This window comes from Ambystoma mexicanum, chromosome 3p (genome assembly GCF_040938575.1).
Source record: "Ambystoma mexicanum isolate Mex_15411 chromosome 3p, UKY_AmexF1_1, whole genome shotgun sequence".
In the NCBI taxonomy this organism is placed as follows: Eukaryota; Metazoa; Chordata; class Amphibia; order Caudata; family Ambystomatidae; genus Ambystoma; species Ambystoma mexicanum.
In genome coordinates this window covers 804,557,902-804,574,157 of record NC_090925.1, presented here as the reverse complement: position 1 = coordinate 804,574,157, position 16,256 = coordinate 804,557,902, and the positions used below count along the sequence as shown (strand labels likewise).

The window sequence follows — 16,256 nt, the reverse complement described above, 5'->3', positions numbered from 1 at the left end:
CCCCCAGCCACCAGGGTCACCCTCCACCAGGCCCCCACTCATGTCTCCCACCACCCCCACCCCCCAGCCACCAGGGTCACCCTCCACCAGGCCCCCACTCATGTCTCCCACCACCCCCACCCCCCAGCCACCAGGGTCACCCTCCACCAGGCCCCCACTCATGTCACCCACCACCCCCACCCCCCAGCCACCAGGGTCACCCTCCACCAGGCCCCCACTCATGTCACCCACCACCCCCACCCCCCAGCAGTGCAGGGGCAGCCTCCACCAGGCCCCCACTCATGTCTCCCACCACCCCCACCCCCCAGCCACCAGGGTCACCCTCCACCAGGCCCCCACTCATGTCTCCCACCACCCCCACACCCCAGCAGTGCAGGGTCACCCTCCACCAGGCCCCCACTCATGTCTCCCACCACCCCCACCCCCCTGCCACCATGTGCAGCCCCCACCAGGTCCTCACAATGTGCGTAATGGTCAGCCTCCACAGCCAAAATGCCCTACCAAGTAACCCATTCACCCACATGGAAATGGAAATCACATGTTACACCCCCAATGTTCATGAAGCAAATGAACCCATGTCCGTCACACACATATTTTCCAATTGAATGGGAAAACACACAACATGACATGCATGAAACCAATGAGATGAAACCACACAGTGAACAATGTTAAAAAAAATGTATTAGAAAAAAATACGAATGCTAAAGAAAGAAAACTAACTACAATGTAAATGTGAAAAAAGAAGCTGCATGTCCGCATAAAAACACAAAACTAGAAAATCTAATCCAAAAAATTTTGTCCAAAGTCAAATGTCAAAACTCTCCGTGCAACAAAGAACTATGTACAAAAATAACAAGGGTCCATCATCACAACAGAACTAAGGAAACCTCCTAAAAAACCTACCTAAATATCAACTATATACAAAAAGTGGAGCAGTGTCCGTCGACTCCAAATCATAAGAAAAACCAAAGGAAACCTAAAACTAAAGAACTATATACAAAGGCGGCGGGCAAGTCCAGCGGCTCACTCTGTGGTGTTCCGGGCCAGGGCATCATCGAACTCCTGTTCGATGTCCCGGAGGCGGTCCAGTTCCATGGCCCCGAGGGTCCGCAGGGACGACGCCGTGTCCTCCTCCAACCCCCTGCGGATAGCCTCGAGGCACTCGGCCCGCCTCAGGGCCCTCCGCATGGAGTTCTCCGCCCTGACCATTGTGAGCCGCGCCTCTTCCGCCCGCCGCCGCTCGGCACCTATGGCGTGGCCCAACCGCTGCCACACGGAAGACACTCTCTGTCCTGGGTCCTCCTGCCCTCCGGCCGATGCCTGCCCCTCCGATGTCGAAGGCCCCGAGCCTTCATGGCTCCCACCATCTTGCTGCTGCTGCTGCTCTGCCTCTGCCCGTGCACTGCCTCCTGCTGCCTGCACATCCTCCGCCGGCTGGGGTGCACCTGTTGATGTGGCCACCCCTGCTGGACGTCCGACTCCCGACTGTGGCAGGGATGCCTCCTCCACCAGCCTGGCCGCACTGTCAGAGGCAGCTCCACAGGGCACCCAGGTGACTGATGGGTGGGAAGATGGCACAGAGGACGACTGGCGCGTAGGGGGTCCAGTTGAGGAGGGGGTCGGAACAAGCCCCATCAGACGGAGGAATCCGGTCTGGGTGACCTGTCCCAGCAGGCTGACGTGGTCAACGAGCCATTCGAGATGACGTGCAGTCTCTCCATGAAAAGACTGCAGGTCACCTCGCATGGCCCGTTGACGCAACGCCACACCAGCCAGGACAGGCTCAACCCGGACCTGGATAGCCACGTCCGCAGGCAGAGGAAGGCCAGTTGACGTCAGCTCATCCCCTGCCTGAAAACGGGTCTGGACGTAGGCATCCCTGCTGGTGCAAGATGATGCAGGGACAGGATCGGGGACAGGATTGCACACAGGCACCTCCGCGGCCGCCTGTGCTGCCTCCTGTCCCTGGTCCTGGACTGCACCACTAGCACCAGTGGGATCCCCACCTCCAGACCCCGTCTCTGGTGCTTGCACGGCCTCCTCCTCCACCAGACCCCCCACCAACCTGGATGACTCCGTGCCATCTTCCCCTGTTGGGCCCTGTGGGGTCCCAGCTGCCCCTTCTGCTGCCGAGGAGTCCAACTGCAACCTCCGCCTCTTGGACCTCCCCCCGGCAGCTGCGGCCTGGGACGCGGCACCGGACTCCTCACTCCCCGACGAGATGACAACACGGGAGGGGAGCCGGGCCTTGCGTCTCCGGCTGGCGGTCGGATCCCCGCCGCTGTGCTCCACAGCACCTTCTCCGCCCTCTTCATCAGTTGACGCTGCAGACAGGGAGAAACAAAACACAGGCATCAGGGCACTGTACAATGGACACATACACGCATGACAGTTGCACATGAGTGGCATTGGCAAACCTCAGACATGTCATCACAATCCCCAACACACATGTCATTGCAACTGGCACACATGAGCCATACCACAGCCATATCGCAACTGCCACCACCATCCCTACACATACAACAGCATCAGCAGCCAAAGGGGAGCCATACATCACATGCAACACAGGAAGTGCACCACACATGTACACACACCACCACACTTGCATGCATGTCTACACCTCTGCCAAGTGTCGCACTGTTCAGACGGGCATCCATGTCACATCTGCCAATCAGGCTTCCACATACCGCTGTCACATGCATCCATGTAGCATCACTGTTGCACCTTTGACAAATACACACACATGCACATGTACACAGTGCTCATACATGCAGCCGAAAACAACATACATGCCTGACATCACGGACATGTCTACTTACATACACATTCATCCAAACATGTGTGCACGCACAACTGCATTTGCCATGCAAGCCCACACACACAAGCACCATCCATGTCTCACACATTACAGCCCTCGCATGTGTCAGCCCCACGGCCCTGTACACCCCCACCCATACTCCACCCCATACAAACAGATGTGCAACCGGCACAATGGGGAATGATCACCACACGCCCTGCTCACAACCAGGATGCATGTACACTCACCGCTCGACTCCAGACGGCTCTGCTTCTCTAGGACCTGGACGTGGAGCGCTGGGGATATGCGTTCCAGGACCCCCATCTGTTCTTCCGACAAGTGGCCCCGGCGCCCCTTGGCATCCGCTGCCTTCAAGAGGCGCCGGGCCTTGTTCAGGGTCCTGGACCTGAAGTCCTCCCAGCGCTTCCTGACATGTTGTAAGTCCCGGACTGCCACCCCCTCCGCGTTGATGGCAGTCACGATGTCAGTCCAGATCCGAGTCTGTCCTTCCTTGTCGGCGCGGGAACTTCCAAAGAGGGCATCATACTGCCCCAGGACTTGCTCCACCAGGACACCAACTTCGGTGGCACTGAAGCTGGTGCCCCTCTGCCTCTCTGGCCGGGGGTTGTCAGTGGTCGCAGATGGTGTTAGCCCCGACATGACAACCCCAGAGGCAGGAGTGGGTGGGCAACTGGGTCCTGGGGCTGGGCTGTGGAGCGATGGAATTCCAGTCGGGAGTCTTCTGTTCCAGCAGGGGTGGTCACAGCAACAGCACCCCTGGCTGATGTGCAGGCAGCAAATGGCAGTGCACGTGGGCAGCAGGCAGTCAGGCAGCAGCAGATAGCAGGTGGGAGCGTGCTCGGGGATCTGGGGGGCAGTAATTCGGCCTTCTGGGCAGGAGCGTGGTCTCCCGTGTGCTCACGCGTGGCCAGCTTGGTACGGAGTGAATTGGCACGTGAAAATCCTGCACGTCAGCGTGAAAACCGAGGAAAGGCCCTTAGCGCGTAAGCGCGTCAGCACGCATACGCGATTCCATTGGACCAAAGGCCCTCAGCGCGTAGGCGCGTCTGTGACGTGACCCGCACGGGTGTTTCCCACACAGCACGTGATGACAGAGCACACGTGGAAAGACTGCACGTCAGAGTCTCATCGCGTGTAATTGGACAAAAGTGCGTGTACACGCGATTGGCCTATGTACGTGTATATGAGGTGTGCGCGGACACTTACACACGCAAGTACGTCAGCGCACCTGTATCCCGGTGTACGGCCATTTCCACCAATCACACGCAATGAGACTCTGACGTGCAGTCTTTCCACGTGTGCTCTGTCATCACGTGCTGTGTGGGAAACACCCGTGCGGGTCACGTCACAGACGCGCTTACGCGCTGAGGGCCTTTGGTCCAATGGAATCGCGTATGCGTGCTGACGTACTTACGCGCTAAGGGCCTTTCCTCGGTTTTCACGCTGACGTGCAGGATTTTCACGTGCCAATTCACTCCGTACCAAGCTGGCCACGCGTGAGCACACGGGAGACCACGCTCCTGCCCAGAAGGCCGAATTACTGCCCCCCAGAGCCCCGAGCACGCTCCCACCTGCTATCTGCTGCTGCCTGACTGCCTGCTGCCCACGTGCACTGCCATTTGCTGCCTGCACATCAGCCAGGGGTGCTGTTGCTGTGACCACCCCTGCTGGAACAGAAGACTCCCGACTGGAATTCCATCGCTCCACAGCCCAGCCCCAGGACCCAGTTGCCCACCCACTCCTGCCTCTGGGGTTGTCATGTCGGGGCTAACACCATCTGTGACCACTGACAACCCCCGGCCAGAGAGGCAGAGGGGCACCAGCTTCAGTGCCACCGAAGTTGGTGTCCTGGTGGAGCAAGTCCTGGGGCAGTATGATGCCCTCTTTGGAAGTTCCCGCGCCGACAAGGAAGGACGGACTCGGATCTGGACAGACATCGTGACTGCCATCAACGCGGAGGGGGTGGCAGTCCGGGACTTACAACATGTCAGGAAGCGCTGGGAGGACTTCAGGTCCAGGACCCTGAACAAGGCCCGGCGCCTCTTGAAGGCAGCGGATGCCAAGGGGCGCCGGGGCCACTTGTCGGAAGAACAGATGGGGGTCCTGGAACGCATATCCCCAGCGCTCCACGTCCAGGTCCTAGAGAAGCAGAGCCGTCTGGAGTCGAGCGGTGAGTGTACATGCATCCTGGTTGTGAGCAGGGCGTGTGGTGATCATTCCCCATTGTGCCGGTTGCACATCTGTTTGTATGGGGTGGAGTATGGGTGGGGGTGTACAGGGCCGTGGGGCTGACACATGCGAGGGCTGTAATGTGTGAGACATGGATGGTGCTTGTGTGTGTGGGCTTGCATGGCAAATGCAGTTGTGCGTGCACACATGTTTGGATGAATGTGTATGTAAGTAGACATGTCCGTGATGTCAGGCATGTATGTTGTTTTCGGCTGCATGTATGAGCACTGTGTACATGTGCATGTGTGTGTATTTGTCAAAGGTGCAACAGTGATGCTACATGGATGCATGTGACAGCGGTATGTGGAAGCATGATTGGCAGATGTGACATGGATGCCCGTCTGAACAGTGCGACACTTGGCAGAGGTGTAGACATGCATGCAAGTGTGGTGGTGTGTGTACATGTGTGGTGCACTTCCTGTGTTGCATGTGATGTATGGCTCCCCTTTGGCTGCTGATGCTGTTGTATGTGTAGGGATGGTGGTGGCAGTTGCGATATGGCTGTGGTATGGCTCATGTGTGCCAGTTGCAATGACATGTGTGTTGGGGATTGTGATGACATGTCTGAGGTTTGCCAATGCCACTCATGTGCAACTGTCATGCGTGTATGTGTCCATTGTACAGTGCCCTGATGCCTGTGTTTTGTTTCTCCCTGTCTGCAGCGTCAACTGATGAAGAGGGCGGAGAAGGTGCTGTGGAGCACAGCGGCGGGGATCCGACCGCCAGCCGGAGACGCAAGGCCCGGCTCCCCTCCCGTGTTGTCATCTCGTCGGGGAGTGAGGAGTCCGGTGCCGCGTCCCAGGCCGCAGCTGCCGGGGGGAGGTCCAAGAGGCGGAGGTTGCAGTTGGACTCCTCGGCAGCAGAAGGGGCAGCTGGGACCCCACAGGGCCCAACAGGGGAAGATGGCACAGAGTCATCCAGGTTGGTGGGGGGTTTGGTGGAGGAGGGGGCCGCGCAAGCACCAGAGACAGGGTCTGGAGGTGGGGATCCCACTGGTGCTAGTGGTGCAGTGCAGGACCAGGGACAGGAGGCAGCACAGGCGGCCGCGGAGGTGCCTGTGTGCAATCCTGTCCCCGATCCTGTCCCTGCATCATCTTGCACCAGCAGGGATGCCTACGTCCAGACCCGTTTTCAGGCAGGGGATGAGCTGACGTCAACTGGCCTTCCTCTGCCTGCGGACGTGGCCATCCAGGACCGGGTTGAGCCTGTCCTGGCTGGTGTGGCATTGCGTCAACGGGCCATGCGAGGTGACCTGCAGTCTTTTCATGGAGAGACTGCACGTCATCTCGAATGGCTCGTTGACCACGTCAGCCTGCTGGGACAGGTCACCCAGGCCGGATTCCGCTGTCTGATGGGGCTTGCTCCGACCCCCTCCTCAACTGGACCCCCTACGCGCCAGTCGTCCTCTGTGCCATCTTCCCACCCATCAGTCACCTGGGTGCCCTGTGGAGCTGCCTCTGACAGTGCGGCCAGGCTGGTGGAGGAGGCATCCCTGCCACAGTCGGGAGTCGGACGTCCAGCAGGGGTGGCCACATCAACAGGTGCACCCCAGCCGGCGGAGGATGTGCAGGCAGCAGGAGGCAGTGCACGGGCAGAGGCAGAGCAGCAGCAGCAGCAAGATGGTGGGAGCCATGAAGGCTCGGGGCCTTCGACATCGGAGGGGCAGGCATCGGCCGGAGGGCAGGAGGACCCAGGACAGAGAGTGTCTTCCGTGTGGCAGCGGTTGGGCCACGCCATAGGTGCGGAGCGGCGGCGGGCGGAAGAGGCGCGGCTCACAATGGTCAGGGCGGAGAACTCCATGCGGAGGGCCCTGAGGCGGGCCGAGTGCCTCGAGGCAATCCGCAGGGGGTTGGAGGAGGACACGGCGTCGTCCCTGCGGACCCTCGGGGCCATGGAACTGGACCGCCTCCGGGACATCGAACAGGAGTTCGATGATGCCCTGGCCCGGAACACCACAGAGTGAGCTGCTGGACTTGCCCGCCGCCTTTGTATATAGTTCTTTAGTTTTAGGTTTCCTTTCGTTCTTATTATTATTTGGAGTCGACGGACACTGCTCCACTTTTTGTATATAGTTGATATTTAGGTAGGTTTTTTAGGAGGTTTCCTTAGTTCAGTTGTGTTGATGGACCCATGTTATTTTTGTACATAGTTCTTTGTTGCATGGAGAGTTTTTACATTTCACTTTGGACATGATTTTTTTGATTTGATTTTCTAGTTTTGTGTTTTTATGCGGACATGCAGCTTATTTTTTCACATTTACATTGTAGTTAGTTTTCTTTCTTTGGCATTTGTATTTTTTTCAATACATTTTTTTTTCCATTGTTCACTGTGTGGTTTCATCTCATTGGTTTCATGCATGTCATGTTGTGTGTTTTCCCATTCAATTTGAAAATATGTGTGTGACGGACATGGGTTCATTTGCTTCATGTACATTGGGGGTGTAACATGTGATTTCCATTTCCATGTGGGTGAATGGGTTACTTGGTTGGTCTTTTTGGCTGTGGAGGCTGACCATTACGCACATGATTGGGGATTGTGAGGACCTGGTGGGGGCTGCACATGGTGGCAGGGGGGTGGGGGTGGTGGGTGACATGAGTGGGGGCCTGGTGGAGGCTGCCCCTGCACTGCTGGGGGGTGGGGGTGGTGGGAGACATGAGTGGGGGCCTGGTGGAGGGTGCCCCTGGTGGCTGGGGGGTGGGGGTGGTGGGTGACATGAGTGGGGGCCTGGTGGAGGCTGCCCCTGCACTGCTGGGGGGTGGGGGTGGTGGGAGACATGAGTGGGGGACTGGTGGAGGGTGCCCCTGGTGGCGGGGGGTGGGGGTGATAGGGGACATGAGTGGGGGCCTGGTGGAGGCTGCCCCTGCACGGCTGGGGGGTGGGGGTGGTGGGAGACATGAGTTGGACATGGGTGGGGGCCTGCTGGCAGGTGCCCCACAGTGCTGGGGGGTGGGGGTGGTGGGAGACATGAGTGGGGCCCTGGTGGAGGGTGACCCTGGTGGCTGGGGGGTGGGGGTGGTGGGAGACATGAGTTGGACATGGGTGGGGGCCTACTGGCAGGTGCCCCACAGTGCTGGGGGGTGGGGGTGGTGGGTGACATGAGTTGGACATGGGTGGGGGCCTGCTGGCAGGTGCCCCACAGTGCTGGCGGGTGGGGGTGGTGGGAGACATGAGTTGGACATGGGTGGGGGACTGCTGGCATGTGCCCCACAGTGCTGGGGGGTGGGGGTGCAAGGGGACATGTGTTGGTGTTCATTAGTTCAAGGAGACATGTGCCTTTGCTGGGGGGCATGCCCATGTTGGGTGGGCTGCCTGCGGGACATGACCAGGGATGCAGGGTAGTCCCCTGTGGTGTGTGCTGCCTGCAGGGGCCGTGGAGGGTGTACAGGGTACACCTGGGAGGACCCACACTGTCAAATCACATGTGGGACTCCCCGGCACCCCTGAAATACACGTACCGTGCAGAAATCGCGTGTAAAACTTCCCGCGCACCGCTGAAATACACGCGCCCAGGCTATTCGCGTGTAAAACTTCCCGTGCACCCCTGAAATACACGCGCCCAGGCTATTCGCGTGTAAAACTTCCCGCGCACCCCTGAAATACACGCGCCCAGGCTATTCGCGTGTGGAACTTCCCGCGCACCCCTGAAATACACGGGCCCAGGCTATTCGCGTGTGGAACTCCCCGCGCACCCCTGAAATACACGCGCCCAGGCTATTCGCGTGTGGAACTTCCCGCGCACCCCTGAAATACACGCGCCCAGGCTATTCGCGTGTGGAACTACCCGCGCACCCCTGAAATACACGCGCCCAGGCTATTCGCGTGTGGAACTTCCCGCGCACCCCTCAAATTCACGCGCCCAGGCTATTCGCGTGTGAAACTTCACGCGAACCCCTGAAATACACGTAGCACGCTCCCCCAGGCCCGATCGCGTGAGGAACTTCCCGCGAACCCCTCAAATTCACGCGCCCAGGCTATTCGCGTGTGAAACTTCACGCGAACCCCTGAAATACACGTAGCACGCTCCCCCAGGCCCGATCGCGTGAGGAACTTCCCGCGAACCCCTGTAATACACGTAGCCCGCTCCCCCAGGCCCGATCGCGTGTGGAACTTCCCGCGCACCCCTCAAATTCACGCGCCCAGGCTATTCGTGTGTGGAACTTCCCGCGCACCCCTGAAATACACGCGCCCAGGCTATTCGCGTGTGGAACTTCCCGCGAACCCCTGAAATACACGCGCCCAGGCTATTCGCGTGTGGAACTTCCCGCGAACCCCTGTAATACACGTAGCCTGCTCCCCCAGGCCCGATCGCGTGTGGAACTTCCCGCGCACCCCTCAAATTCACGCGCCCAGGCTATTCGCGTGTGGAACTTCCCGCGAACCCCTGAAATACACGCGCCCAGGCTATTCGCGTGTGGAACTTCCCGCGCACCCCTGAAATACACGCGCCCAGGCTATTCGTGTGTGGAACTTCCCGCGCACCCCTGAAATACACGCGCCCAGGCTATTCGCGTGTGGAACTTCCCGCGAACCCCTGAAATACACGCGCCCAGGCTATTCGCGTGTGGAACTTCCCGCGAACCCCTGTAATACACGTAGCCCGCTCCCCCAGGCCCGATCGCGTGAGGAACTTCCCGCGCACCCCTCAAATTCACGCGCCCAGGCTATTCGCGTGTGGAACTACCCGCGCACCCCTGAAATACACGCGCCCAGGCTATTCGCGTGTGGAACTTCCCGCGCACCCCTCAAATTCACGCGCCCAGGCTATTCGCGTGTGGAACTTTCCGCGAACCCCTGAAATACACGCGCCCAGGCTATTCGCGTGTGGAACTTCCCGCGCACCCCTGAAATACACGCGCCCAGGCTATTCGTGTGTGGAACTTCCCGCGCACCCCTGAAATACACGCGCCCAGGCTATTCGCGTGTGGAACTTCCCGCGAACCCCTGAAATACACGCGCCCAGGCTATTCGCGTGTGGAACTTCCCGCGAACCCCTGTAATACACGTAGCCCGCTCCCCCAGGCCCGATCGCGTGAGGAACTTCCCGCGCACCCCTCAAATTCACGCGCCCAGGCTATTCGCGTGTGAAAATTCACGCGAACCCCTGAAATACACGTAGCACGCTCCCCCAGGCCCGATCGCGTGAGGAACTTCCCGCGAACCCCTGTAATACACGTAGCCCGCTCCCCCAGGCTCGATCGCGTGAGGAACTTCACGCGAACCCCTGTAATACACGTAGACCGCTCCCCCAGGCCCGATCGCGTGAGGAACTTCACGCGAACCCCTGTAATACACGTAGCCCGCTCCCCCAGGCCCGATCGCGTGAATGACTTCACGCGAACCCCTGTGATGCACGTACCCTGCAAATCGCGTGTGACACTTCCCGCGCACCCCGGTATACATGCACACGTATTTTTTGTCAGCGGGTGTCCGTGTTTGTGGGTACCCCTTTGCACGTCATTTTTCCTGGAGGCCCACAGTATGGGACATTCATCATGGCAGTATATAGGTGCTATTTGTTGGCGCACCTTTTGGCGCACATTTCTTACAGCCGCAGAGACGCTACCGCCTCCTTTCTTGTGGCGGTCGTGTTTGTGCCTGTGCGCTGGTTTGAGCGTGCGCTTTTTTCCCCTATTCTATTCCATGAATACGTGTTGTAGGCGAGCGTGTGGGCGTTCCGCGCACTTGTGCCCTGTACTTCCCCCGTGACGCCCACGTTTTGGCAAGTTGTTCCCCATTCCGAGTGTTACGCCCGTGTTCCGCCTACTTTTATTGCGTGCGCCGCGCTATGTGCGAATTTCGCTGTGGCCTGTGCGATTTTCGCTGTGACCTGGCGCACGCTGTTAGATGGCCTGTGCGCCAACGTGCGCCAACGTGCGCCGCGCACTTTTTTATCGCACATCCGCTGGTTTTCTCGCGCACGGCCTTCCATGAATCGACGTGCGCTGCTTTTCGTGCGATTTTCGCACTTGCACTGCGATTTTCGCTATTCCACTGCGATTCGCACGTTTTTGCCCACTTGCGCCGCGCTAATTATTCCATGAATCGGCCTCAATGTTTCTTTCGTTTTTAGCCATTGATATGTCCTTCTGTCGTCACCCTCGTATGTGTCTTCTTTTTTCAATATTGTGTTCATTACTAATGAAAGTCCTATGTTTCAGGGAGTCGATGGAGCATTAGTCCAAGAAGAAGGGGGAGCGTGCAGTTACGGGTCGGCGCAACAGCTTGCAGAAGTGTGCACCGCAGTTACATCGTCCCTTGATGTTCTTATGCATTTCGAGGTATGGATACTGACAGCTCGATCAAGCGAGATCATATGACGTGATTACATCTGCTATACTTCCTTCTTTATTAACGCAAGTACTATGTTTCAGGGAGATGACGGAGCTTCTTCTACAAGAACATCACCCCTAGTAGTTGATGCAGATTTCTGGGTGGTGACACTTCCAACGATCGAGCAAATCGAATCATATTTAGATATCCATTATTTATTTTAGACAACTGATCATTTGTGCAGGTCTATTTAGATGAGCCGTTGACGCCTGCACAAACTTTATGTTCTTTTTATCAAAATAGAAAACCATACTAATGCAATTACTGTGTTTCAGGGAGTCACTGAAGCATCATCTTCAATAATATCATCAATGGAAGTCTATGAGGAGCCCAAGGTATGGATCTTGACAGTTCCATCTAACTAGATCAATAATGCGTGAATAATTGTCGTTTGAATGTTCTACACAAAGCGTTCATTCTTGTTTTGCTATTGAGATGTACGTGGGTATTGGTCCCCAAGTACATTTTGTGTTTTTGATATTATTATACATACTAATGAAAGTTCTATGTTTCAGGGAGTCGATAGAGCGTCAGTGCGTGATGGATGTGCTTATCAGGAAAACATAGTCGTTGCAGCGCAAGAGGAAGTGGAGACATATACACATGAGTCGGAGCAACAGCATCCTGATGTTGAAGTTCGAGGCAAGAAAGTTTCAAAGAAAAGAAAGCAAAAGAAGGTTAGTGTCCTGGTCACTATATTATGTTGTTTTTCACTGTTAATAGTTCAATACTGTAAGTTGTGTTTAAACTGAACACCCCTTTTCCAATCTGTCCTCTAGTTGCGAGTGGGTGTACGAACTAGATCTACACAGACAGTGAAGCGAACGAGAGATGTTGCTTGTCAAACCTTTTGGCAGGGACTTGAGACTGGAGAAGCATCGTGCCAATGGGAAGAATATGAAGTGATTGACAACGGAGCTATACCACCACCAGCCATTGATAGTGAATGTCCTCCTGGTAGTTCGGATGCAGTCGGAGATCAATTCACAGAATCCACACCCGCAAAAACTAAGACCGCGAGAAAGTTGAAGAAATTGTTTTATTCACCCATCGCCGGAGAAGGAACAGATGTTGCAATGGAAGAGAATGAAGTAGGCGACAATGAAACACCATTAATATCACTGAACATAGCGGAAGACGATATCAGAGATTCTACCTTTCATGTGAGTGACATGTCCTCAACGTTACAGGCCGAACCAGCTGGGATGCAGAGTGACAGTATAAGGAAAGAGGCCAAATTCATTGTATTCGATAGTTGTTTGATTGATATTATTATTCGGATGAAATGTGGGCATTTGGTTGGTGGGGAAGTATGTGGGGAGCCATTGATTAATGTGACTCGTGCAATTCGAGGCACTAACCTTAAAATACATGCCACCTGTACAAAATATCATCCTTTCACATGGTCTGCACAACCTATGCTGGGACAACTGCCAGCAGGCAATCTACTTTGTGCAGCGGCTGCACTTTTTAGTGGTTCAAGTTTTAAAAAATTAGAGTCTTTCTTTCAGTTTGTGGGAATCCATTTCATTGCGAAAACTCAGTTCTACAAATACCAAACCGATTATCTATTTCCAGCCATTAGCGAAGCTTGGAGAATGGAAAAAATGTCTATTGATAGTACATTCGCGGGCAAACGGTTCAGGCTAGCCGGTGATGGACAGTGCGACAGCCCAGGATTTTCAGCCAAGTACTGCACCTACCACTTTCAGGACATGGAAAGTAAGAAAATTGTGAGTTCGGTGGTCGTGCAGGTGTCACAAAGTACATCCTCAGTGGCCATGGAGAAAGTTGGCTTTGTAGCATCATTGCAAGAACTACAATCGCGGGGAATGGTGATCGACCTGATAGCCACGGACAGACACGTTTCAATTGCCAAGACAATGAGAGAACAGTACAAAAATATAAATCACCAATTTGACGTTTGGCATCTTGCAAAATCAATCAATAAAAAATTGTCGGCTGCAGGTAAAAAAAAAGAATTGCAAGGTATTTCACAGTGGTCCAAGTCAATCAGCAACCATCTTTGGTGGAGCTCAAAAACATGTGGAGGGTCGTTGGAAATTCTACTGGAAAAATGGCGGTCAGTAATGCCACACTGTACAAACGTTCACCGATGGAACACGAACCAACATTTCCACAATTGTGAACATGGCCATTTGTCCACAGAGGAGGCACGGAAGAAGAAGTGGTTGATTCCTTCATCACCCACTCACAAAGCCATTGAAAAGATTGTATTTGATAAAACTATAACAAAAGCTTTGAGGGGACTCACGGAATTCTGCCACACAGGAGATTTGGAGGTGTTCCACAATATGTGCCTCAAGTACAGGCCAAAACGATTGCATTTTGGCATGGAGGGCATGATAAATCGGACTCTTTTAGCGGTCTTGGCACATAACCATAATGTTGGCCGTCAACAAAGTAGGACGACCGGAACTCTAGGGACGCTTCGCTACAATAAGGCCTTCACTAAAAGAAGTAAACAATGGGTGATCAAACCAGTGTTTGAGGATATGCAATATGAGTTTATTGAGAAACTTATTGTTGACGTCCTAGATAGGCACATAAATGGAGTTGTGAACGAACCTGTGCAGGGGACAACTGCATTGCCACCCAACATTGCATCTGTTCCATGTCCACCTAAAGAAGAACTCATTGAGAAATACACATCACGGTTTAAATGATTGTAATTTCATTGTCTGTTCTCTCAAGTCTCCTCATGTCGCAGGCCCATTGAATATGTGTATCTATCCAACCTTGTTCATTTGCGCATTAAATTAAACCAAACAGTAATATAAATCATTTTTCAAAAAATATAGAATGTCTCCGTATTTATGGTTCTGTGTGGCTGCAAAGCACGCAGACAAAATGCAAAGATGGAGTGTAAATTTCAAGTCCTGTGAGAATGCCTTACACTGAATGTAGCTAACTAGGAATGTGTGCTCGTTCAAAGTGAAGGTCAGCTGCTTTGATTTTTTCTCGGGTGCCAGAATGGCACACGACTCAGTATAAGGTTCTATTGTATTTTGACCTTGACAGGCCGGGACCACGTAAGAAACGATAATGAATATAATTTCAGAAACGAAAGCCATTTCATGTTCGTTCATTAGAAGAAATAACGTCGGCATAGAAGGAGTGGTATTTCGGGGCTGCCCTACGCACAGACGCAATGGAAAATGCAAATATAATGTAAGTAACTCTTTAGATGAGTTTATACCGCAATTTAATTACTATACAGTAGCTTTAAAGACGGGTTAAGTTGTACTTGTTCGTTCTATGTGGCATGTTGTTTTGTACCGCGCACTATCTTGGGGAGAACCGTCTACTTTTACGGAAGCACCTCAAAACCTTTGCTTCTGCTTTCTCTCTCCCTCTCCCCTGCTACAACTGGTCCACTGTCTGCGATCTCGGTCCTGGACCCTTCCACTCTCCACCTGCACTCCCTGTCAACCCCTGCACTGAGGGACTGTCTCAGTATCCTACAGCCCCCCCTTGACGTTTAAAACCCAGTTGCACTGTCCTAGCTATGAAATAATTTCCCGACCGAATATATAAAATGAATAATTTTAATAAAGATCTGATGGTGAGACTAATTTCATTGTTTATGTTTTTCAAACAGGTACATCATGCATTACTGCATGTGTCACGAGTACCAGACACCGGCGGACGGCTTTTTTAACCGCCAGTTGCTTCTCCGCGTGAACAACGTTACCACCCTGACCATTTTATGGGACGATCGCCAAGTACAAGTATGCCCTTACGCGGTACTAACGGCTAGATGCAACATACAGACCGTTGTGGTGGCCTAGTGCCTCGTTGTTGGAACAGCCATGCGATTATCAGTGCGACCGAAGAGCTTATTTTATCGTAAACCAACACCCTGTTTACTGCACACGAACATCGCTTGCATCAAGACGAACTATTTTGGATCGAGAGCAAATAAAAATGAAAATCGATGAATATTCTATAAACATTTGATGTCCAATAAATGTACTTTGCCAAATGTACAATCTTGCAGTTTGCTTTTAAACCACAGTTTCATATTCCGAATTGTGGCGCTGTATTGTGAGATGATCTAAGACCCTGTGTACAGCAAAGGAACATCGCGTGCCTCCAAAACGAACTATTTTGGATCGAGAGCAAATAAAAAAGAAAATCGCTGAATATTCTCTAAACATTTGATGTCAAATAAATGTACTTTACCAAATTTACAATCTTGCGGTTTGATTTAAAAGTACAGTTTCATATTGCGAATTGTGGCGCGCTGTGTTGTGTGAGCTGATCTGTGTTGATTTCCGGGTTCTGTGTGGAGTCGCGTAGAAGACGCCTGGGCGCGTTTGCCTACGCAGCACAGTCACGTCACGGATAGAGGCGGGGAATATGAATGTTTTGATAAAGTCTGTTTCAGGGGCGGGGGATTTGATTTAGTGCCGCAAAAGCAGGTGAGCCAGGGCGATGCGGCAAGTGATAGGATTATCAGAAAATGGCGGCTGATTTCGAGTGCGTTAATGGACGAAAAGTCGGGTAAGGTCCATAGGAAGGTTTTCTACGATCTACCGAGTTATGCTTAAAAACACATGGCCGAACCGTAGGGACAATAAAAAAAAAGTCCCGGAACTCTCATTGCTGACCCCTCCGCCCCCCTGTCCGCACCCAACCAACCTTGTCAGTTGCTGTTGGTTGACAGCTGTCTGTTTCCTGCATCTCCGTCAGACACTGTCTGGAGCTGTTCCTGCAGGAGCTGTCCTTTGCCTCGGGGTCCTTCGCCAAGGGGGCTGCACGGGCAGTGGGGCTGCCCTGGGGGCTGAGCTAATGAGGTCAGCGGCCAATGGGGGCAAGCTGTGGGCAGGGGAGAAAGACTGGCAGGGAAGGATGC

The 16,256-nt window shown here is 54.0% G+C and overlaps 1 protein-coding gene across 4 annotated transcripts in view; it reads left to right on the top strand.

Annotated features, from left to right (window-relative positions):
* Positions 1-16,256, top strand: part of RNF112 (ring finger protein 112) — a 680,823-nt gene that overhangs the window by 532,381 nt on the left and 132,186 nt on the right. Inside the window, exon 14 of one of the 4 annotated variants that reach the window (XM_069651836.1) lies at positions 15,000-15,587. The exons of the other annotated variants lie outside the window; for them this stretch is intronic. Within the exon in view, the coding sequence (XP_069507937.1) occupies positions 15,000-15,059 (60 nt within the window). The 3' untranslated portion in view covers positions 15,060-15,587. Of the gene's footprint in view, positions 1-14,999; positions 15,588-16,256 lie in introns of those variants that run through there. 4 annotated transcript variants of the gene reach the window in all.